The sequence below is a fragment of the Carcharhinus amblyrhynchos genome, chromosome 4, assembly GCF_965287045.1.
Source record: "Carcharhinus amblyrhynchos chromosome 4, sCarAmb.v2.hapA, whole genome shotgun sequence".
NCBI classification, from domain to species: Eukaryota; Metazoa; Chordata; class Chondrichthyes; order Carcharhiniformes; family Carcharhinidae; genus Carcharhinus; species Carcharhinus amblyrhynchos.
The window spans coordinates 126,863,612-126,888,660 of record NC_137327.1 but is presented as its reverse complement, the minus strand read 5'-3'; the positions used below and the strand labels follow the sequence as shown (position 1 = coordinate 126,888,660).

Sequence of the window (25,049 nt, the reverse complement as noted above, 5' to 3'; positions counted from 1 at the left end):
GCCTACCTTCTCAGCCTTGCCCCTCTCCTGAGGTGTGCTGAGGTTAAACCACCACCTATCGCAGCCTATGGCTATCTGGAACTATGGCGATGTTACTTTTTTTTTAATATGGTTTGATTCTTTTGGATTCTGTAAGAGATGTTTCGCAGGAGTCCTGTTGGAAATCAAATCATACAAATCCCATGCTTAGAAACCAAGCCCCTCAGTTCTATCTCAGCTTACTTTCCATTTCTCTTTCCAGTATGGCCCTGTTTAAATTGTTACGAGCCTAGCAGTTTGGGGAAGGGCTTATTCTAACTTGCTTGGTTTTGGTGCAGCACGGTGGCAGACTGGTTAGCACTGCTGCCTCACAGTACTGGGTGATCTGGGTTCGATTCCCAGCTTGGGCCACCGTCTGTGTGGAGTTTGCACGTTCTCCCTGTGTCTGCGTGGGTTTCCTCCAGATGCTCCAGTTTCCACCCACACTCCACAAAGATGTACGGATTAGGTAGATTAGCCATGCTAAATTGCTCCTTAGTTTCAGGGGGATTAGCAGGGTAAATACATGCAGTTACAGGGGTAAGGCCTGGGTTGGATTGTTGTCAGTGCAGGCTGGATGAGCCGAAAGGCCACTGTAGGGATTTTATGCTTCAACGTTGGACAAACTTCAACTCCGCACATCAAGCTTTGAGATGTCAGAATAGATCTGGACTTACTCAAGTAACAAGTCGACAGCTTGTTTTACATGTCTCCTGATTTAAAGGCACTGAATTTTTTTTAAGAAGCAGCATACTGTCTTTGCTTTGTGTTGTGGCAAAATAAGTCAAGATCTACCCCACAGACACTAAATAATGAGAACACGGATTGGAGCTTCAGAGGGGAGATTTTGGCAGGTCTGTAGCCAGTTGCTAAATGAATGGAAGGGAGTTGGGTAGGCTCATTTACAGGCCATCTCTCTGACCCACCTAGTTTTCTGAGAGTCACCGGCCATCTACTCCTCATTCCCACACTCCTGAAGCTCCATGCTTTTCAACTACATAAGACACAATACAATTCCTAGCTTACCGCGCCACTGAAGGATTTACCACAAAGAAATGCTCTTATCTGCAGCCCTTAGCATTCCATGAATATTGAACATTTTATTTCAAATCCAGCTCAAATTGATGAAATATTATCCCACCCGTACATTGTACAAAGCATTTTGTAAAATTAATGTCCTATCTCTCAATTTGGTTTCTAATGGGAAAACACCCATTGACTCTAATTCCACATTATGGGCGGCACGGTGGCACGATGGTTGGTACGGCTGCCTCACACCTCCAGGAATCTGGGTTCGATTCCCGGCTTGGGCAACTGTCTGTGCAGAGTCTGCACATTCTCCCCGTGTCTGCGAAGGTTTCCTGCAGGTGCTCCGGTTTACATAAGAAATAGGAGCAGGAGTAGGCCATCTAGCCCTTCGAGCCTGCCCCGCCATTCAATAAGATCATGGCTGATCTGTCGTGGCTCAGTTCCACTTTCCCGCCCTCTCCCCATAACCCTTAATCCCCTCTCTTATCAAAAACCCATCAACCCGCGTCTTAAAAATATTTAGCGAGGCAGCCTCCACCACTTCAACGGGCAGAGAATTCCAGAGATTCACCACCCTTTGAGTGAAGAAGTTCCTCCTCAACTCCGTTCTAAACCGCCCCCCCCTTTATCTTGAGGCTGTGCCCCCTAGTCCTACTGTCTTTTTTGAGCCGGAAGAGTCTCTCCACCTCTATCCTATCCATCCCATTCATCATCTTATACGTCTCAATGAGATCTCCCCTCGTTCTTCTAAACTCTAACGAGTACAAGCCTAGTTTATTCAGCCTCTCCTCATAGCTCAACCCCCACATTTCCTCCCACATTCCAAAGATGTGTGGGTTAGGTGCATTGTCCATGCTCAATTGCCCCTTTGTGTCCCGGGATGCATAGGTTAGAGGGAGTAGCAGAGTAAGTATGTGTGGATTTATGGGGATGGGGTTTGGGTGGGATTGTTGTCGGTGCAATATTGATGGGCTGAATGGCCTCCTTCTGCACTGTAGGGATTCTATGGTTTATGTGATTTAATGGTAGTCTTAGTCTCAGAGGAAAGCTCATGTCCAGGTGATGACATGGGCAGGTAGGAGGATACTCAGGCTTGCAATGTTTTCACAAGTATAGTGCTGGGTCTGGGCTACGCCCCTTCCCTAGAAAGAGAGAGAAGGGAGAGGGGGGTGGGGAGATCAACTGACAATCAAATCCCAAGCCACCCTTATCATGGATTCAGATGGGGAGCTGTCCAGGTCCAGAGAATGGTTTGAATATGAAACTCACTACCACATGCAATGGTTGAGATGAATAGCAGGTTTATTCACAGGGAAACTAAATAGATATGTGAGGGAGAAGACAATAGAAGGATTGAGTTAGATGAAGAGGCTTGGGTGGAGTGTAAACACCAGCAGAGACCAGTTGGGCCAAATGGCCTGTTACTCTGCTCAGTGTAAACATAGAAGCAGGAATAACTTAAAACGAGGATATCACTGTCCGCAAAATGGAAAGAAATGTATGTTTTCTGAACTTTAAAGTATTTTAACAGTTATATATATATATAATGGTTTGCCACTTACAATCTTGCTCATTATGTTTAGTGATGCAGTTTGGGAAGGGCAAATCTTGTTACTATCGTTTCCTGACCAAAGGACAGCGATGGATTTGGCTTCAGACTCATTACTACATCACCTATCACCAGTGGAATTCTAAGCCTGAGTTTATTGTCTGCACGCACACCGTAGTGAGGTAAGTTTGCAATGGTTTTCGTGATGCTGCAGAGGGAAACTGTGGCTGCAATTCACACTATTTATATGTTCTTTTTTCCCCCTTTTCAATGTCCCTGATTAAGATTAAGAAGAAAAACATGCTTGAGGACATAATTAGCTGATATGCAATCTGCAATACCTTCCCTGCACAGAATTTCACACTTTTTATCTTCAGCAAAACATTGCAATGTGGGCAAAAGCTGCTTCCCTGTCTAAGCTGCGCTTAAAATCTGTCAAACAGTCCACATCTTGAAGTGAATTTTGTTTAACAAAATATCAACGTGCTGTTAAGTTTATTCATTAGGTCACACGTAAGGCTTACATTAACGCTGCAATGAAGTTGCTGTGAAATTCTCCTAGTTACCACACTCCAGCGCCTGTTCGGGTCAATGCACCTAACCATCATGTCTTTCAGACTGGGAGGAAACCGGAGTGCCCAGAGGAAACCCACGCAGACACGGGGAGAACATGCCAACTTCACACAGTCAGTGACCTAAGCCGGGAATTGAATCAAAGTCCCTGGCGCTGTGAGGCAGCAGTGCTAACCACCATGCCACCGTGCCGCCCACTGTTATTTTGAAATCATCAGTTTGCACACTTGTAGAATGATTGTTTTCCCATGAAAATTGTGAGGGAAGAAAGTGCCAAGAGCTCAGCTTGGCCCAGTGGTGAAGTGCAGGCAGGCTGAAGGAACTGGAAAAAGGAAAATAGGATTACTGCCATTGCTTCAATTATCTTAAAGGAGCCAATGAACCAGCACTGGCCCGTACAATGCACAGGGTTACCACTGAGCATTTGGAAAAGGGTAACGCTGGTGAATTCGTACAATGAAGACTGTCAGGGGCAAAACTGAGGATGTTCTGCAGAAGTGCACCATTTTAGTGAAGGCCGTTCCCATGGGAACTGGCTGGGAGCTGCCGTCGGATAAAAATGTTGGTTAAATCCTTGACAAAAAGGAGCTAGAATTGTACCTGAGATTGTTTAAATTTTGAAGGACATTGTGACTGAAATTAGTGACAATATAAAGTGGGTGGACAGTAAATCTATCTTTGTGATCTATCTTTGTCTTTATCAGTTATTTAATGTACAATTTATAGTTTAAATTGACCACGATTTGCCTGTGAATCCATATTTAATTTATGTTGATCGGGTCTTGATTGTTAATGTAAAATTTATTAAAACCCACTGGTTTCCTGTTGGGATTTTTCAGTAAATTAGGTTCTTTTGTCTCCATAACACTTTGCTTTCAGCCGTCTCAGCTCTGAACACTGGCATTCCCTCCTTAATCCTCTCCTCCTTTAAGACATTCTCTAAAACCTCTGTCTTTGACCTAGTTTTAGGTAATCTGCCTTGTGGGTCAGTGTCAAATTTCAAACTACTATGAAAGCCTTGAGGAGATTCTATGATGTTGACAATGCCATAAAAATACAAGATGTTGTGGCTTTGATGTCAAAGTGAAGTCTTCACATAAAAACTTGCTGGTAAATTGAGAGAACTCATCACAAGCTCAGTATGTCTCATAAGAAACATAAGAACTAAGAGCAGGAGTAGACAATTCAGCTCCTCATGCCTGCTCCATCATTGAAAACCATCATGGTTGATCCCATCATGGCCTCATCTCCATCTTCCTGCCCATTCCCCATGATCCTTCACCCCTCTGCTCACTAACATCCTGTCTGTCTCCTCTTTGCTGCCTCAAAGTGCCACGGATCCAGATTCACAAACTTCAAACTGGGCGCCGCACCTGCGCAAAGATATTTTGGCCTTGGAGGGAGTGCAGAGGAGGTTTACTAGGCTGATACCGGAGTTGAGGGGGTTGAGCTATGAGGAGAGGCTGAATAAACTAGGCTTGTACTCGTTAGAGTTTAGAAGAATGAGGGGAGATCTCATTGAGACGTATAAGATGATGCATGGGATGGATAGGATAGAGGTGGAGAGACTCTTCCCGCTCAAAAAAGACAGTAGGACTAGGGGGCACAGCCTCAAGATAAAGGCGGGGGGGGTGGTTTAGAACGGAGTTGAAGAGGAACTTCTTCACTCAAAGGGTGGTGAATCTCTGGAATTCTCTGCCCGTTGAAGTGGTGGAGGCTGCCTCGCTAAATATTTTTAAGATGCGGATTGATGGGTTTTTGATAAGAGAGGGGATTAAGGGTTATGGGGAGAGGGCGGGAATGTGGAACTGAGCCACGACAGATCAGCCATGATCTTATTGAATGGCGGGGCAGGCTCGAAGGGCTAGATGGCCTACTCCTGCTCCTATTTCTTATGTTCTTATGTTCTTATATTTGTTGCCAAACACTCCACCTGACCTTTGGAGGCCTGTGGAATATAACATTTTTCTGTTGTTAAAAAAAACATCCCCGTTTGAATTTTTTCATATATTTTAACTGCTACCTCGATCCAATCACAATTTATTTTGCTATCTGAAAATTTCAATTAAAAGTGAAGGATAAAATAAGTATTTTTAACTCCCCGGTTTGTTCTTTTTGCTGTGAGTTCCTTACCTGAGGAAGGATGATCTTGCTACGGAGGGAGTTCAGCAAAGATTTGCCTGACTGATTCCTGGGATGGCGGGATTGAAGTATGAGGAGAGATTGAGGATTATATAGGGCGGCACAGTGGCACAGGGGTTAGCTCTGCTGCCTCATGGTGCTAAGGACCTGGGTTCAATTCTCGGCTAGGGTCATTGTCCGTGCGGAGTTTGCACATCCTCCCTGTGTCTGCGTGGGTTTCCTCCGGGTGCTCCAGTTTCCTTCCACAGTTTGAAAAACATGTTGGTTAGGTGCATTGGCCATGCTAAATTCTCCCTCACTGTACCCAAGCAGGCACCGGAGTGTGGCGACTAGGGGATTTTCACAGTAACTTCTTTAATGTAAGCCTACTTGCGATACTAATAAATAAACTTTAAACTTAAATGTATTTAGTGTTCCAGCGTCCACTGCACTTTGGGCTAGTGAATTGCACAGATTCACAATCATTTATGAGAAGTAATTCCTTCTCACTTCTGTTTTAAATCTGTCCCCTCCCCACTTTAGCCTAAAACTATGTCCTTTCATGCTAGAATGTCGACCAAGGGAAAACATCTACTTACATCCCCATTGTCATCTCATTTCAATCTCTTAAACTCCAGCGAGAATCGGCCTATACTGCTTAAAACCTTTGCAAATTCCTATATCCAAACGAATTAGAACTGAAGTGCTGTGGCCATAGAAGCAACCACGGCAGCCAGATTACACACAGGAAGATCCCACAAACAGATACCAATTAAACTGCTTCACTTGGTTGAGAGATAAATTAGAAGCAGAGAAAGATCACATGGACCAATCCCTGGGATGAGAGGGTTACCCTAAGAGGAAAGTTTGGGCAGGTTGGGCCTGTACCCATTGGAGTTTAGAAGTATGAGAGATGATCTTATTGAAACATGTAAGATCCTGAGGGGACTTGACAGGATTGATTCTGATAGGATGTTTCCCCTTATGGAAGAGACAAGAACGAGGGGACACAGTTTAAATGTAAGAGCTGCCCCTTTAAGATGGAGATGAGGAGAAACATTTCTCTGAAGAGCGTGAGTCTGTGGAGTTCTCTTCTCAGAGAGTGATGGAGGCAGGGTCATTAAATATCTTCAAGGCAGAGTTAGATAGTTCTTGACTAACAAGGAATTCAAAGGTCATCGGAGATAGGCACTAAAGTGATACTGAGCCCACAGTTAGGTCAGCACTGATCTTATTGAGTAGTCATGACGTGGATGTGCCAGCGTTGGACTGGGGTAAACACAGTAAAAAGTCTGACAACACCAGGTTTTAGTCCAACCGATTTATGGATAAATCGGTTGGACTAAAACCTGGTGTTGTCAGACTTTTTACCTTATTGAGTAGTGCAGCAAGATCGCAGGGCCAAATGGCCTATTCGTTCTTCTAGTTGTATGTCCATCTGTATAAATGTTGGCCGTGATCCAGATGATTTCATGCTTTTCTTCCAGTGGTGGCATAGAATCTTTTAGCCTCAGCAGACCGCTTCGTAGGCATGATGGCATGGGCAGCACGGTGTCACAGTAGTTAGCCCTGCAACCTCACAGTGCCAGGGATCCGAGTTTGATTCCCAGCTTGGGTCACTGTCTGTGTGAAGTTTTCACGTTTTCCCTGTGTCTGTGTGGGTTTCCTCCGGGTGTTCCGGTTTCCTCCCACAGTCCGAAAGACGCTCTGGTTAGGTGGTTTGGCCGTTCTAAATTGTCCCTCAGTGTAGCCGAACGGGTGCCGGACTGTGGCAACTGGGGGATTTTCATAGCAACTCCATTGCAGAGTTAACGTAAGCCTACTTGTGACACTAATCTTGTGTGCCAGTTTAATGCATCCTTGAAAAAATGGCACCATTCGCATTTGAATAGAAGGTATTAGCACAAGTCACAGAGTGGGTTGGGTGAACCGTGGGGTACCTGCACCCACGTGCCTTGACTCAAACGTCAGTGTACTGCCAACTGAAATGGTGACCCAAGATAAAATTACAGATCAATAGTCCGTGATTCAGAATCAATAACTGCTGTTCTTTTCATTTACAAGAAATACAGTAGAAAGAGCAGGTAACCTTTCTCTGAGCAGGAAAGATCAAACAGGCAGCTGTGTATGAAACAAAGTGCTTATAGTGCCCTCTTGATGGCAGACTAACTCACTGCATTCTTACACCCTTCAACAGTCTCATTCATAGGCAAGTAGTTGATGTCTTCAAGGTACTTGCTTTTAATGAGTCCATTCCCACGTACTGAAGTTAAAAGAGGTTGCCCAAAAGAATAAGAAAAGAAGACCACACACGCTGCCACTCTCACCAACTGGAATTTAGAATCAATCATAGAAACATAGAATATAGAAGCAGGAAAGTAGGCCACTTGGCCCTTCGAGCCTGCTCTGCCGTTCATTATAATCATGGCTGATCATCAAATTCAATATCCTGATCCCATCTCCACACCCCGCCCTCCCTTGATCCTTTTAGCCCCAAGAACTATATCTAATTTCTTCTCAAAATCACACCACGCTTTGCCTCAAGTACTTTCTGTGTTTGTGAATTCCACAATTCACCATCCTCTGGGTGAAGAAATTCCTCATCACCTCTGTTCTAAAAGGTTTACTCCTTATTCTCAAACTATGGCCCCATAGTTCTGGACAGCCCCACCATTGGGAACATTCCTTCTAAATTTACCCTGTTAGAATTTTATAAACTTCTATGAGATCCCCTTTCATTCTTCTAAACTCCAGTGAATATAATCCTAACCCACTTAGTCTCTCCTCGTATGACAGAACAAAGGGGCAATCTTATAGAGGTCTACAAAATAATAACAGAAGAAAGAGATCTAGGGGGACAGGTTCATAGCTTCTTGAAAGTGGGGTCACAGGTGCACCAAGTGGTGAGGAAGGCATTCAGCATGCTTGGTCAGAACATTGAATACAGGAGTTGGTACGACTTGTTGAAGTTGTACAAGACATCGGTAAGGCCACACCTGGAATACTGTGTACAGTTCTGGTCACTCTATTATAGAAAGAATATAATAAAACTAGAAAGAGTGCAGAAAAGATTTACTAGGATGCTACCGGGACTTGATGGTTTGAGTTGTAAAGAGAGACTGGCTAGACTGAGACTTTTTTCTCTGGAGCAAGGGAGGGTGAGCAGCGATGTTATAGAGGTCTATAAAATAATTCCTCACTGTCTATTATGCCACAAATCTTGGTATTATCTTACTTACTTGGTATTATCTTAACTTACTAACCATGCCTCCTACATTCTCATCCAAATCATTCATATAAATGACAAATAATGCCATTGGCTGACGGCAAGATCTTCTGGTCCTGCCGCTGTCGATGGGATTTCCCATTGAATCCACTCCATGCCGGGGAATCTAAGGCAAGAGTTTGCTGCCAGCAGGACCAGAAGGAACCGCCAGTGAGAATGGACAAAAATTTCAGCTGCCCTTCCCATTAGCTGATGATAAGGGGATCACGGGACACAGACTGAAGCCAGTGCTGGAAAGCCTCACCAACACCACACCACCCCCCCCCAAACCCCACTGCCCCGGGGGACCAGGAGGTGTAGCTGCTAATTGGTGGGCACTCCCAGAAGCGGCCACTTACCATATATTATGATGCATAGGTCAATCCTTGAAACCACAAAACGTGTTTTCAAAAATGGGAATTGACTTGTGTGCCAAGTGTCAGTGAACTGCTGATGTTTGTGTCACTGGTTATCATTTTGAAATGTGACAAGCAAGCAAAACACCGGCAATTGACAATGTGATGTAAGAACATAAGAAGGACATATTTCACGAATGAATAAACTCTATCAGGATATCTTTAACCACAACTAAAATATCCTAAAAACATCAGATTCTATCTTCAGTATCTGATGCAGAGTTTGTTGAAATCATTCTGAGCTACTTTGGCTCTGACTTCATTGTAAGGGTCTCACCCTGGATCAACTTTGGCGCTTTCGGTTTCAGAATCATTAGAAAGCTGGTGTCTTTCGATATCTCCGAGCGATCTTGATCTTTTGCCGCAACATAAGAGGTTTTTGTTCCATAACGTGGCTACACCAACTGGAGGTTGTGCTGAAATTCTTGTTGGGCTCCAGATTTGCTTTTGCCCACTGATATGCGCATGTTGAATTTCTGGGGACAGTGTAACCATTCTGATGATTTTTGAGGACACATTGCCATGCATCCTTCTCGAGATCAGGCTGGCTCCTTTTCTCGCTGACGCTGTATTCCCTCACTGACGCATGGTTATTTGATGCATTGGCAAATGTTAGAACATTTAGCTTGAATGCAGTTTCACTCTTCATTCTTTTCGCTGGAAGACCCACCTCTAGTCATCGTTTGCCCCACGTGGTTTAGTCTATGTGGAATGTCTTAAACTCATGTGCATTTTCTTGGCTACTTGACTATATGGACTGCTAAACCCCATGTGCTGACTTATAAGGTGAGCAAAAACATGCATTTCTGAAGTGCAAAATTGAAGTGAATTCCTAATGCAAATATTATACTTCGTAGACAAAAACAGAAAATGCTGGAAAATCTCAGCAGGTCTCAATTCCGGCCACTGTCTGTGTGGAGTTTGCATGTTCTCGCTGTGTCTGTGTGGGTTTCCTTCCGTGTGCTTCAGTTTCCTCCCACAGTCCAGAGGTGTGTGAGTTAGGTTGATTGGACATGCTAAATTGACCCTTAGTGTCAGAGGGATTAGCAGGGTAAATATGGGGATAACAGAGATAGGGCCTGGGTGGGATTGTTGAGGGTGCAGAGTCGATGGACCAAATGGCCTCCTTCTGCACTGTGGGGATTTTTATAAGACACACCAGGCAAGTACATGCATTCTTCTTTATTTGACATAAACATACCAATCACACACAAGATTGGTGAAACAATAGTATAGATTCTTTATTTGAAAATAAGGCAATATACAGATATACTAGGAGACCGTGACACAATGTCTGACCTCGACCTCTGCTGATTACAGACTGCCTACAAATCACAAAACTAATACACCACATTGTGTCGAGATATGAAATGATTGAGAGTAGCTGCCTTCAAAGTATGTACCATCATGCCACAGCACATACAGCCCAGTGGATGGGATGCATTGCAATCTTTAAAACTATTTACTCTTGCATCTGTCCTTTCACATAGTAAAACTACCTGAGGTCACTTCATTTGGAATTTTGTATTTTGCAAATTGAAGAGCAAGACAAGGAGAGGACAAGAAATTAAACAGTTCCAGATTCACCTTGCATTGTTTGTTGGCCAATAAAGATCAAAGAATAGTACAGCACAGGAAAAGCTCTTTGGCCCACTAAGCAGGTGTTGACACAAGATGACTTAGAGTTGGAAGTCAGCAATGCTTCATTTGTCTTAATGTCTGAAGTCAAATGATGAGATCTATCATGCGAAAAGATCCAAGATCAGATCCCAAACCGTTCATGAGAGTCTGTGGTGTGCCAAAAGGTGTGTGAAGAATAAGATGGAATTGTAAAGAGTTGAATATCTCAACGCACATAATATATAATCCCTAGAATGATACCAGGCTCATGCCTGGGGTAATAATTCTGACTGTTTGAATAGTTTAAATGTGACTCACGTTATTTTGATTTGCCGACAACAGCAGTTTCTTGATGCTTTGCAAACTTCAAAGTTAAATACATTTATTCATTAGCATGGGCAGTTGTAACTTTTCACTTGATGTGGAGTTTTGACCTATGAGGTAAGCTGATGTCTGTCATGTTGCTGGTATCACAGCCTCTCAGAATTTCTGGATGGTACAAATAATTAGCATTTTCTAAATAAGTAAACGGCGTGATTTTTTTGTGTTTGTTTCCCCTGATTTGCAGTTATGTGGAAGTCAGATCCGAAAGGCGACGGGAACAAGGCCTCGAGGAATCTTCTCCTGAAATCCTGCCTCCAGCAACCCTGAAAGTAAAGCTAACAATGTGTGGTTGTTGTTTTTTGATCAAGTCACCTTCATGCTCAAAGTTCATGTTTCTTTAAACGCCATAGTAAGCTGGCAACATGAACGAAAGAGATACACGGTTGAAAATAAATAAATAGAGTGGGTGGAGACTGGCAGAATGATCAGTCACCAGGGGACAAAGACTTATTCTAATCACCACAAAATCAGCTGGACTTTTTTTCATTGTTATGGTTTGTATTGCACTGCTTGTGGGTTGTGGAAGCAGATTCAATAAAAGTTTTCAAAGTGTAAGTGGATGTTTGCTTCAAAGATGTAAAAATGTAAGACAACATGGAAAAACCAGTCGAGGCAGAACGCGGCGCAGGAGTGATAGACAGAATCTCCTCCCGTTGTTTGTTTTTATTCATTTATGGAACATGGGCATCGTTGGTTGGCCAACATTTATTGCCCACCCCTAGTTGCCCTTGTTCAGAGGACAGTTGAGAGTCAACCACATTGCTGTGGCTGTGGAACCACATGTAGACCAGATCAGGTAAGGACAGCGGATTTCCTTCCCTAAAGGACATTAGTGAACCAGATGGGTTTTTCCGATAATCGGCAATGGTTTCATGGTGCCCAGTAGATTCTTAATTCCAGATTTTTTTTGTTGAATTCAAATTCCACCATCTGCTATGGTGGGATTCGAACCCGGGTCTCCAGAAAATTAGCTGAGTTTCAGGATTAATAATCCAGCGATAATATTACAAGGCCATCACCAGCCCTCCCCTGTATGCTTGTATGAGTCTACCTGATAACAAGTAGGGGTTTTTTTGATACTGTCTCTGGGCCAGACACTTGCTGAAATTTCTGGGATTCCCCGGCACTGCTGCAGCAAATGAACAGTGAAGCAGACTCGAAGGGCCAAATGGCCTCCTCCTCCTTCTATTTTCCATATTTCTATTATTCCTGACAACATTGACGTAGGTTATCTCCTCCAGGACCTCTAATTCAATCTTCTGAGCTTCATGTTTAACCCTGATACGCGTAGCAAATTTTTTACACAGAGGGCGGTGAATGTCTGCCCGGGGAGGTGTTGGGAGCAGGTACGATAGTGGCACTTAAGGGGCATCTAAACAAATGCATGAATAGGATGGGAATGGAAGGATACAGACTCCGTAAGTGGGAACGGTTTTAGTTGAGGCAGGCATCATGATTGGCACGGGCTTGGAGGGCCGAAGGGTCTGTTCCTGTGCCCTACTGTTCATTGTTCTTCTTGTTTTGTTCCCTCTTCATGGCGCTACCTCTTCCTATCTCTGTAACCTTCTCCGGACTCTCAGTTCCTTCAGCCCCGATTTTGTACGTGTCAAGCCTTTGCCGTGGCTTCAGCAATGCATCCAGTGTGGAATCCCTTCCCTGTACCTCTGTGCCTCCCTTTCATCCTGCACAACCTCAGGCTAAAGGGGCGATCATTTAAAACAGAGATGAAGAGGAGTGAATCTGTGGAATTCTTTGCTGCAAAAGATTGTGGAGGCCAGGTCACTGAGTGTCTTTAAGACAGAGATAGATAGATTTTTGATTAATAATGGGATCAAGGGTTATGGGGAAAAGGCAGGAGAATGGGGATGAGAAAAATATCAGCCATGATTGAATGGCGGAGCAGACTCAATGGGCCGAATGGCCTAATTCTGCTCCAATGTCTTATGGTCTTAAGATCCTCATTAAAACCCACCAAGCCTTGAGCTACTTTGCCTCGGCAGCATTTCCTCATGTGGCTGAGTATTGTATTTTTGTCTAATTATATCTCGGAGCCACCTTGCATTGTTCTTGCTTCATAAATACAAGATCTTGTTGTAAGCTTCTCTGTGATGAGGACTTTGTCACTTTTTCTTCCTTAGATGTTCTTTTTCTTCCCACGTTATAGGCTCAAAACTGCAGGCAATGTGAAAGTGCCCAGGACATCACCATCGAGAGGCTTGGCAGCAGCCGGCCATGCTCAGTGTCATCTCCAAGCTCACACAAATCCTCTCACACCGCACTGTCAGACACTCCATGTAAGTGGAGCCTTCTATATCCTTTTCGCGCTTTTTGTTCCCATAATAATATGAAGATGGGGTGCGATATAGAGAAGGGGGTTGGAATTTTCCTGAACCACCCCCATGAGAATTGTAGCAGGCGGGACACGGACCATGCAAAAGTCATAGAATCCCTATAGTGCAGAATCAGGCCATTTGGCCCATCGAGTCTGCACCGACTACAATCCCACTATTTCCATAACTCCACATATTTACCCTATTAATCCTCCTGACACCTAAGTGTCAATTTAGCATGGCTAATCCACCTCACCGACACATCTTTGGGAGTGTGGGAGGAAATCGGAGGAGACCCACGTAGACATGGGGAGAACATACAAACTCCACACAGACAATTACCCAAGGCCAGAACTGAACCAAGGTCCCTGGTGCAATGAGGCAGCAGTGCTAATCACTGTGCCACCGTGCTGCCCTGTTGACCTCAGGTGGGATTTCCTGGACTTGGGGCGCATGTGGCTGGAAAATCTCACCTCAGATATTTAGGAATCATGAGATGAAGCAACCTCAAGGACCATTAAGTTGACCTTTTACCATCCTGAAACAATGATAATGGCATTGTTGACTAACCATGGCAACCAATCTCTATCAATTCGTGTACTCCAGACATGACATGAGAAAAGCACCAGCGGTGAAGAGCTTGGGGAACAATTGGCCAAAGTCATCTGTCCCTTCCAAGCATGCTGCACTCACTATGGGAACATGGCTCTTAGGAGCAGGAGTTGGCCATTCAGCCCTTCCATCCTGCTCCACCATTCAGTAAATCGTAGCTGATTATCTTATCTCACTACACACCACGGGTGGGATTTTTTGGCTCACCCCAAAACCGGAAAATCCTGCCCGATGTCAAAGGTTCTTTGTATGGTCCACTCCCCCACCTTCCGCCCGCTACGATTCCTGTGGCAGGCGGGATGGCAAAATCCACCCCCATGACTTCACATACTCACATGGTGTATTAAGAACAAAGAACAAAGAACAAAGAACAACACAGCACGGGAAACAGGCCCTTCGGCCCAACGAGCCCGCGCCGCCGTCCCCCTGTCTCAGTGACCTATTCATGATTTTAGTCTACACCTAACGTGCGAGGATCAGGGAGGTCCAATTTAGGGACAATTTAGTACCCAATCAATCAGCCTAAAAGCACATCTTTGGGGGATGTGGGAGGAAGCCGGAGCACCCGGAGGAAACCCACGCAACCACGGGGAGAACGTGCAAACTCCCACAGACACAGGCCCAAATCCATGTGTCCGCACAGCAACAGAGATAGTCTCTGAGCTGTCATGTTGCCCTCGAGATGGTCCAGTTTAAGCACACTAACAACATGAAGCAATAGGCAACTCCCGAAGCAACGTCCAAGAGCAGCCCACTACAACCTGCCGCATGCATGCCCCTTGCTGGACTTAAATGCCTGTGGAGACAAAAAAATTCATTATTAAACAGGCAAAGACTAACATCCCTGAGGCAAAACGTATTCCCAGGCCTACAATGTTAAGTAAGGCCTACTATATCCCCCTATATGTAGCCCGCTCATATGGCTGTCTAAGTGACTCTTAAACAACCCTAGCGTGCCTGCTTCCACCACCTTACTCGGCAGTGCATTCCACACCCCCACTACCCTTTGTGTGAAAAACTGCCCTCTAACATTTGTCTTATACCTAGCCCCCCTCACCCTAAGCCCGTGACCCCTCGTTCTATCCATTTCTAATAGCGGAAAAAGCTTACCACCATTTACTCTATCTATCCCCTTCATAATCTTATAAACCTCTATTAGATCCCCCCTCAGCTGACGTCTCTCAAGGGAAAACAGCCCAAGTTCATTCAATCTTTCCTCGTAAGACAGCCCTTCCATACCAGGCAACATCCTGGTAAATCTCCTCTGCACTCTCTCCAGGATCTCTACATCCTTTCGGTAGTACGGCGACCAGAACTGGACGCAGTACTCCAAGTGAGGCCTAACCAACGTTCTATACAACTGCAACATCAGACTCCTACTCTTATATTCTATACCTCTTCCTATGAAGGCTAACATACCATACGCTTTCCTCATCACATTCTGCACCTGCACCGACACCTTCAGGGACTTGTGCACTTGCACCCCCAGGTCTCTCTGCGTATCTATACTCCGGATAGTTCTACCTTTTATCGTATAACTCCCCTCCACATTATTCCGGCCAAAGTGCATCACCTCGCATTTCTCCGGATTAAATTCCATTTGCCATCTATCTGCCCAATCTACCAGCCTGTCTATGTCCTGTTGCATTGCCAGGCACTGCTCCTCAGTACCCGCCAATCCAACCATCTTAGTGTCATCAGCAAATTTGCTGATCACACCACCTACCCCCTCTTCCAAGTCATTAATATATACCACAAATAGAAGAGGTCCAAGTACCGAGCCCTGCGGCACACCACTGGTGACAGGCCTCCAATTGGAAAAGGAGCCTTCCACTACTACTCGCTGTCTCCTCCTCCCAAGCCAGTTCTCCACCCATTCTAAAACAAATAATCAGTTAATAATTTTCTTTAGAATTCAAATCCTTGGGAAACGAAAACATTGCGCAATGCATTGCTGCACGTTCAATTAAGGATTTATAACAAAATAGGTGTAGTAATGGTTGGGTTGGAATGTGTTGGAGACCTGCAGCACAGTGTAAACATGTTTGGGTTTTGGTTACTAATGAAGAAACAGACAAACATTAAGAATTAAGAATAGTATTCTGTGGCTCTACTATTCAGCTCCTTGAGCCTGCTCCGCCATTCAATGAGGTCGAGGCTGATCTGTCTGTGGCCTCAACTGCACCATCCATCCTGTCTCCAAAAGCCTTTCATTCCCCTGTTCGTCAAAAATTTATCCAACCTTAAAAATATTCACTGACCCTGATTCCACCATTATGTAATGAATGATAAGACATGTACAATAAGTAATCAGAATTGTGCACTCTGTTCTGGAAAGAAATTATGTCATAATGGACGATGAGGGCAGTAGAGTGGCACAGTGGTTAGCATTGCTGCCTCACGGCCCCAGAGAGCCAGGTTCAATTCTGGCCTTGGCTGTGTGGAGTTTGCACATTCTCCCCGTGCCTGGGTGGGTTTCCTCCAGGTGCTCTGATTTCTCCCACAGTGCAAAGATCATAGAATCCCTACAGTGCAGAAGGAGGCACCAACAACAAGGCCCTATCCCAGTAACCCCACGTATTTACCCTGCTAGCCACCTCCCGACACTAAGGGGCAATTTAGCATGGCCAATCAACCTAACCCGCACATCTTTGGACTGCAGGAGGAAATCGGAGCACCTGGAGGAAACCCACGCAGACACGGGGAGAATGTGCAAACTCCATACAGACAGTCACCCAAGGCCAGGTGAAGCGGCAGTGTTAACCACTCTGCCAAAATGTCGCCCTCCTCTGTGTCACCATACCACTTTACTGTGCCAGCTAGGTGGATTGGCTATGCTAAATTGCCCCTTAGTGTCCCAGGATATGTGGGTTAAGGGGATTAGTGGGTAAATACATGGCATTACGGGTATAGTGCCTGGATAGGATACTCTATTGGAGGTTCGGTGCAGACTCAATGGGCCAAATGGCCTCCCTCTGCGCTGCAGGGATTCTATGATCTTTGGACTGTTTGTCTGTTTCTTCATCTGTAAACAAAACCTAACGATGGTTACACTGTGCTGCAGGTCTGCAATCCATCCAACTCAACCATTCTGTGATTCCATGGTAAGGCTTTGTAATTATCTCAATCTTCAGTAAGTATGGAAGATATTCAGTGCGAGTTTACACCCCAACCACTGCCTGTTTTCTGGTGGTGGAGGCAGATTATCTTTGGACGCCAGCGGGATCTCCCGATCCCATTGAAGCCTACAGTGTTTTGAGCAAAACCCCCATCCCGCTACCAAAAAACCTGCCTCTAAGTGCCGGTGGGGGTGAGTTCTCCTTCCTTGAGACTACAAGATGCCACTGGTGGGAATGGCTGGAAAATCCCACCCTCTCCAATATAATCCAGGAGACAAGGAGTGTGTGCACTCAGTTTAAATTCCATCAAAATACCTTGCTCCTAAATGGACTATTTTTTAAGCCATAATTGACTAGAGTTTAGCAAATGTTAAGGTGTTAACTTTTAACTGTTCAGTTAGTCACTTGCTGAAGTTGTGTGTATTTTTATTCTGAGGGGAGCAGAGGTAGAGGTTGAGAAGAGTGATATATAAAATTCGTTATTCTCACTGCACCTGAATTTTCGTTTTCATATGCCAGTGATTAAGTTAAGCCCGAGAGTTGATTTGATTCAATGACTGCTTGATTCTTCCAGCAACGCAATCCAAAGTATACACAGAGGCCAGCACTCCTTCTCGACAATCAGTGAGCACCAGCTTGCAGGACAAGTCGATACAGAGACCGCAGCAAGTTAACGCTCAGGTGGGTTTTTGCATCTCCACCACGGTCAGCAAGAGTTGACAGGGTGGATAGTCAGAGGCTTTTCCCCAGGGTGGAAGTGCCAATTACAAGCGGGCACGGGTTCAAGGTGAGAGTGGGAAAGGCGAAGAAACAAAAGCAAATTACTGCGGATGCTGGAATCCGAAACCAAAGGGGAAAACGCTGGAAAATCTCAGCAGGTCTGGCAGCATCTGTGAGGAGAGAAGAGTGCTGACGTTTCGAGTCCAGATGACTCTTTGGCAAAGCTTTGACAAAGGGTCATCTTTTCTTTGTCCTTCATTTGTTCTTTGAAAGCTTGACTGAGTCTCAACAGTGCAGAGGTTGCAGAACAAACAGAATAGCTGTGACAGTTACGATCATTTAAACCAACAAAACAAAATGACTCCCGATCAGACCAGTTGTTAGCACCTTCCTCCAAGATATTTCTTCCTCCTCTCTGGAAGTTCAAGAGAAATGTACTCAAGACAAAAACAAAAGGAGAGTTGGGATTTACAGAGCATCATTCACGACCTCAGAACGCTCCAATGTAATTTGTTGCCCATGGAGTGTGTTTGAAGCGTAGTAGCTGTTGCAACTTTACCCAAAGGGTGGTGTTAATACTGGAACAGCTGGATTTTATTATTCTAAATACGTCTGAATTTTCACACCCAAAGATTTTCACTCCAAAGAATGGCGGGTTAAGTTGATTGGCTGTGCAAAATTGCCCCTTAGTGTCAGGGGGGATAGCAGGGTAAATATGTAGGGTTATGGAGAAAGGTGGGATTGCTATCGGTACAGGCTTGATGGGCCGAATGGTCTCCTTCAGCACTGTAGGGATTCTATGATTCCATGATTAGTTACTCGCTGCCACAAGGAATAGTTGAGGTGAATGGCGTAGATTTAGTTAAGAAGAAGTTCGATAAGAGCAGGATGGAGAAAGGAATAGAAAGCAATGCTGATGAGGGGGAGAAGGCTGCTGTGTACAGCAGCAACATCAGCTAAGACAAGCTGGGTAAATATTTCTGTGCTGTAAATTTCACATCTTTATTAGTGTCGTAGCTGGCCCCTTTAAGGGGTGTACAGGATGATGGTCATGTGACTCGATTACCCAATGGGGAGCAGGCAGGGGGATTTCGGGACAAAGTGCGAGCATTTGCAGCCAAAGTAGATCCCAGGGCTGGAAGTGTTAGCATCCTGAAGGCACACTGTCCAAAGATGCTCAAGTTGGCTGGATTGGCCATGCTAAATTGTCCCTTAGTGTCTTAAGATGTGTAGATTAGGGGGATTAATGAGGTGAATTTGTGCGGTTATGGAGAAAGGGCCTAGATCAGATGCTGTTTTGAAGAGTCAGTACAGACGGGTTGGGCCAAATGGCCTCGTTCCGTACTATAGGGATTCTATGATATTTATTGCTCATAAGTAAACCATTATAACTCATTATTCCTAACTGGTGGCCACCAATCTTTGCAATTACTATAATTAAAATGGATTAAATGGTTCATTTACCAACTGAAGCACAGTCATGTAAACTAACGCTTTTCTGTATTCAGGCTATTTTTAATTAAAAGTATATTTTGCTGATGGACTCTTGTTTTCTTTCACAGGTCTCAATGACAGTACCACCATCCTCTGATGCAGAACAACAGCCAGTGCCTCCAGCTGCAATCTCCACTCAACAAGCTCCCTTGGTACTCATCGGCTGCCTTTTGATTTGCTGTGATTCACAATTCAAAATCTCTGAGTTATTAACTCGATTTAACCTCACAATGCAAGAAACAGATTTACTCCTGCACTCAATAAACTCTGTCTGTATTACATCAGCCTCTTACACTGCCCCTCACCATCTCTCATTCCTAGTTCCAGCTGTTTCTGAGTTGGCAGGATCGACTCCAGAGATGATGGCCGGAATTCCCTGGCCATTCCCGGCAGTGGGATTCTACAATCCCACTGCAGTGAGCGGAGATTTGGCTGCACACCAGATTCTCCGTCCTCGCTGGCAGCAGTGGTAGGGTGTGAATGGCTGGAGAATCCAACCCACGGCTTCAAGTCCCACCCCAGAAACTTGAGTGCAAAGTCGGGGCTGGTGGTTAGGGGGCAGTACAGAGGGAGTGCTGCACTGTGAGAGATTTGTTAAGCCAAAGCCTTATCCACTTTCCCTAGCACTGTTTTGACAAAGAGCAGGGGGAGTTATCTTCAGTGCCCAATATTTATCCCTCCATTGACATCACTTAAAATAGATGTCTGGTCATTTATCACATTTCAGTTTGTGGGAGCTTGCTGTATGCAAATTAGTGAAGATGGGGAGATGCCGGTATTGGACTGGAGTAAACACAGTAAGAAGTCTCACAACACCAGGTTAAAGTCCAACAGGTTTATTTGGTAGCAAACGCCACTCGTGCTGCTCCTTCGTCAGGTGAGTCCCTCACCAGTGTTGGTGAAGGAATGGAGATGTGTGTGGCCCAGATGTGGGTGCCCCCTTGCATCTACTGCCCCCATCAAACAATGCTGGAGAAACCCAGCTGGTCTGTGGCAGCATCTGTGGAGAGAAAGAGGGACAATTATTGGATGAGATGTTCTGGCCACGTTCACTCCAACACTGGAAAATCCCACCTGCGGTCATGGTCCCTGTGTCCCACCCGCCACAGGAATCATTACCCTCCCACTACGATTCCCATGGCTGACGGGACAGAAAATTTCATCCCATATCTCAGGTCCAATTTGACTCTTACATTATGACCGGACTTGCTGAATTTTTCCAGCACTTTTTACTACTATCTCAGATCTCCGACATCAGTAGTGTCTTGCATTTTTTAAAATTCATTCGTGGGACATGAGCATCGTTGGCTGGCCAGCATTTATTGCCCATCCCTAATTTCCCTTGCAACTGAGTGATTTGCTAGGCCATTGCAGAGGGCAATTAAAAGTCAACCACATTGCTGTGTCACATGTATTAAGAAGTCTCACAACACCAGGTTAAAGTCCAACAGGTTGACTCACCTAACGAAGGGGCAAACCCCGAAAGCTAGTGGCGTTTAGTACCAAATAAACCTGTTGGACTTTAACCTGGTGTTGTGAGACTTCTTACTGTTTTTACCCCAGTCCAATGCTGGCATTGCCACATCGTGTCACATGTAGGCCTGACCATCAAGGGCGTTAGTGATGGGTTATTTTCTGACAATCGATAATGGTTTCATGGTCATTCGTATATTCTTAATTGCAGATTTTTTTTCAATTGCATTAAGTTCCAGATTCGAACCTGGGTCCCCAGAACATTAACTGAGTTTCTGCATTAATAATACCACTAAGCCAATGCCTCTCTTGGCACTAATCTATGCAGCCTGCCCAATTGATGCTGCCAGTGTTTGATAATAGGTTGTATCTGCCTCTCCATGTTCTCAGTCTAACTGGTTGCTATTGGCCAGTTCTATCACTTGGCTAAAATCTGTACTTGAAGGAAAGCGCTCTAGGTAGCACAGTAAGGCAGGAAGGGAGGAAGATTGTTAGTTGGCTTGTGATTGATAACAGATGGTTTCTGTTGGATGCCTGTTTTGGTGATGCTTGTGTTTCTCCTGCAGCCCATGTACCGGTGCCCGGCACAGCTGGGAGTGATGCACCAGCTCAAGGAACAGCTGGAGGAGAGGACAAGAATCCTACAGGCAAACATAAAGACACAACAGGAGGAGCTCCATCACATAAAGGAGCAGTTACAGCTTGTGCATGATTCGAATCTCCAGGTATGAGTCTGTTGGATATTCATGTGGATTGTTTACTTACCAAATCCCTCTTCTGTCTCCATGGAGATTATTTGGAGCTTCCAATCGGTCGCTAACTATCAATGTTTCAGGGCTGTTAAGTTTTATGTTTATTTATTAGTGCCAGAAGTTGGCTTACATTAACACTGCAATCAAGTTACTGTGAAAACCCCCTAGTTGCCACACTCCAGCACCTGTTTGGCTACACTGAGGGAGAATTTAGCATGGACAATGCACCTAACCAGCATGTCTTTTGGAGAGTGGGAGGAAACAGGAGAACCTGGAGGAAACCCACGCAGACATGAGGAGAATGTGCAAACTTCAAACAGACAATGCCGGGAATTGAACCCAGGTCTCTGGTGCTGTGAGGCAGTAGTCTAACCACTGTGCCACCTTGGCGCCCTATATAATCCTAACCAACTCAATCTCTCCTCATACTCTCCTCATTGATTGGGTAACAAATTGTCCCTATATTGGACCTCCCTGATCCTCGCACATTAGGCGTAGACTAAAATCATGAATAGGTCACTGAGACAATGGGACGGCGGCGCGGGCTCGTTGGGCCGAAGGGCCTGTTTCCTGTGCTGTGTTGTTCTTTGTTCTTTTGTACTTCAATCCCACCATCCCAGGAATCAGTCAGGTAAACCTTCTCTGCACTGCATCTATAGCAAAAACATCCTTCCTCAGGTAAGGAACTCAAAACAAAAAGAGCAATCCAGGAAGTTATCCTTCACTTTTAATTTAAATTTTCAGATAGCAAAATATAAAATGATTGGATCAAGATAGAAATTAAAATACATGAAAAAAATTATGTATTTTCAAATGGGGAAGTTTTTTTTAATACAATGGAAAAATATTACATTTCACAAGCCTCCAAAGGTCAGTTACAGTGTTTAGCAGCAATTATGAAGTTAGTAAATTGTTAGGAACCCAATTCACCTCATTCAACATGGTGTAATAATAAGACTAGTAACATAAATATAAATGGGGTAGCACACTGGCACAGTGATTCACACTGCTGCCTCGCAGAGCCAGGGGCCCAGGTTCAATCCAAGGGGGGTTAGCAGGGTAAATATGAGGGGTTGCAGGAATAGGGCCTGGGTGGAATTGTATTTGGTGCAGACTTGATGGCCGGATAGCCTCTTTCTGCACCGTAGGGATTCTATGATAAGAATTGACATTGTGTGGATTTCATCAGACAGCAGAGTCACTGACAACAGCCTCTGGATTTCCATATTACTTGGCACATGTGCGTCCTCCAGAAGTTGCTGTCGGTTTCACAGGTTAGCCGTCATTGACACCATGAAATCAGAGTCACACTCTTTGGGCTTAATTCCCCCTAGGCCCAGGGTTAACACCTTGTCTGTAAGATGACTTTGTGGGTGTTAGCGTATAATTATTTGTCGGAAATTCTCACAGTTGTGACAGAGAAATTAATCTGTTGAATAAAATGCCTCAGTTCATTCAGACCTGCCCAGAGCGATGAAGAGAGCAATTTCGGTAACTTCACAGCCTGGCTTGATGTGAGAATTTGCCATCATTGTGTGCAAATCACCGCGAGCTCCAGAGAAAATTGCTAGATAAATTTTAATACGTTCTGTTGATGTGATCATAGATGTTGCTTCAACAACCCAGTTCACTTGGATTTAATGCAATGGAACATCAAGATCAAGGGCAGCAACAGCAACAAGAGCAGCAACAGCAGCAGCCAGGAATTATCATGCAAAACCCCTGCCAGTCCAGCAAACGAATGCAAGCTCTTGTCGGCTCTGAACTATGTGGTCAACAATTGTCTTCATCTCAACAACTCCTCAGGGAACCAAGTTTGAAATCAATGCAGGTAGCACTTTCCCTACAACTTACAATGGTCGAATATTGGGTGCAACTTCTGAGGGGTCCTTAGCGTGTGACTATTCTTCTGAGCAATAGATATTTGAACGGGACATTGATGAGTTGGTCTCCTGTCGCATTTGCACATGGATTAAAGACCAGATGCAGCCTTCCGCTGAAGCAAGGTTGAGGGGCAGGATTAATTGGTCCAGGGTTTGTGGGCAGAATTCATTGGGCTTTTTTTTTTCACGTTTGTTCATTCTGCTATAATGGGCTCCTCGTTTATTATGGAACCCCACAATGCGTAAAACCATAAGACAGTAAGACACAGGAGCAGAATAGACCATGCAGCCCACCAAGTCTGCTCCACCATTCAATGAGATCATGACTGCTCAGATGTGATAATTATAGGATCCCTACACGCAGAAGGAGGCCATTTGGCCCATCGAGTTCATTGACCATGATACTTATTTCTTTGATTATCATTATTTCTTTGAAGGAAAGGATTTTGAGTTTGGAAATGGGCCATATCTATTGTTGTGTCTGGAAACAAAACTAACTGACACAGATTTAAGTGAAGCTCTGCATTGGAAATAGATGGGCCAGTTCGTCATTTGTCACAGCTCACAGTCTGATTCAGATTGACACAGTAAAGATCAATTATCTTCACCTCGCTCCAGTTGTGAAGTTTGCCCTCCAAGATCTTGAGAACAGCAGAAGCTACACAAACTAAAGCAAAGTAATGTTATTTATCACAGAACCCTTACAGTGCAGAAGGAGGTCATTCGGCCCATCAAGCCTGCACTGACCACAATTCCCTCAGGCCCTATTCCCGTAATCCCACCTATTTATCCTGCTAATCCCCCTGACGCTAAGGGGCAATTTAGCATGGCCAATCCACCTAACCCACACATCTTTGGAGTCTGGGAGGAAACCAGAGCACCCGGAGGAAACCCAAGCAGACACAGAGAGAATGTGCAAACTCGACACAGACAGTCACTGAGGCTGGAATCGAACTCAGGTCCCTGGAGCTGTGAGGCAGCAGTGCTAACCACTGTGCTACCGTACCACTTGGCTTTATCTACATAGGAACATGCGATTGAGGAGCAAAAGTTTGCCATTCAGCCCTTCTAACCTGCTCCACCACTCAGTTCGATCGTGGGTGACTTGTGGTCTCAACCCCATTGTCCTGTCCACCCCATGAGTCCAGATGACCCTTTGTCAAAGCTTTGTATTTCTGTTGGTTGGGAGTCTGGGACTAGATGACATAGTCTAAAAAATAGTGCCAGATGTTCGGAGTAAAGCTTCTATACACAAAGGGCGGTAGAAGTTTGGATCTTTCTGTATAAGATAATTGAAGCTGGATTAATTATTCATTTTAAACCTGAGATTGACAGGATTTTTGTCATCCAAGGAGATTTGGATATGTGAAGTTAGGTCAGAGATCAGCCATGATCAAATTGAATGGTGGAATAGGTTTGAGGGGCTAAACGAGGTTAATGGGCTCCTTTTGTTCCTATTTCACACACGTGACATACACATTGCACTGTAGAACCTGTTGAGATTCAGCCATAATAATTAGAAACTTATTGTATCAGGGTTATGTTAGGGACTAGATTAAAAACCCCAAGGAACATTATGGAGTTAGCAGAGACCCCAAATTTGACATTTGATTTTGGCATTGGGCTGAACATAAGGTGTTTATGACCCAATTCACCCACGGGGGTGAATTATTTAAGAACATAGTGAGAAT

At 44.7% G+C, this 25,049-nt stretch overlaps 1 protein-coding gene across 1 annotated transcript in view; it reads left to right on the top strand.

Annotated features, from left to right (window-relative positions):
• LOC145342700 (neuronal PAS domain-containing protein 2-like) overlaps positions 1-25,049 on the top strand; it is a 214,544-nt gene that overhangs the window by 177,793 nt on the left and 11,702 nt on the right. The window contains exons 11-17 of the mRNA XM_080188262.1: positions 2,631-2,778; positions 11,160-11,244; positions 13,140-13,269; positions 17,611-17,717; positions 19,319-19,402; positions 21,290-21,448; positions 23,082-23,306. Of these exons, the coding sequence (XP_080044388.1) occupies positions 2,631-2,778; positions 11,160-11,244; positions 13,140-13,269; positions 17,611-17,717; positions 19,319-19,402; positions 21,290-21,448; positions 23,082-23,306 (938 nt within the window). The remainder of the gene's footprint in view (positions 1-2,630; positions 2,779-11,159; positions 11,245-13,139; positions 13,270-17,610; positions 17,718-19,318; positions 19,403-21,289; positions 21,449-23,081; positions 23,307-25,049) is intronic.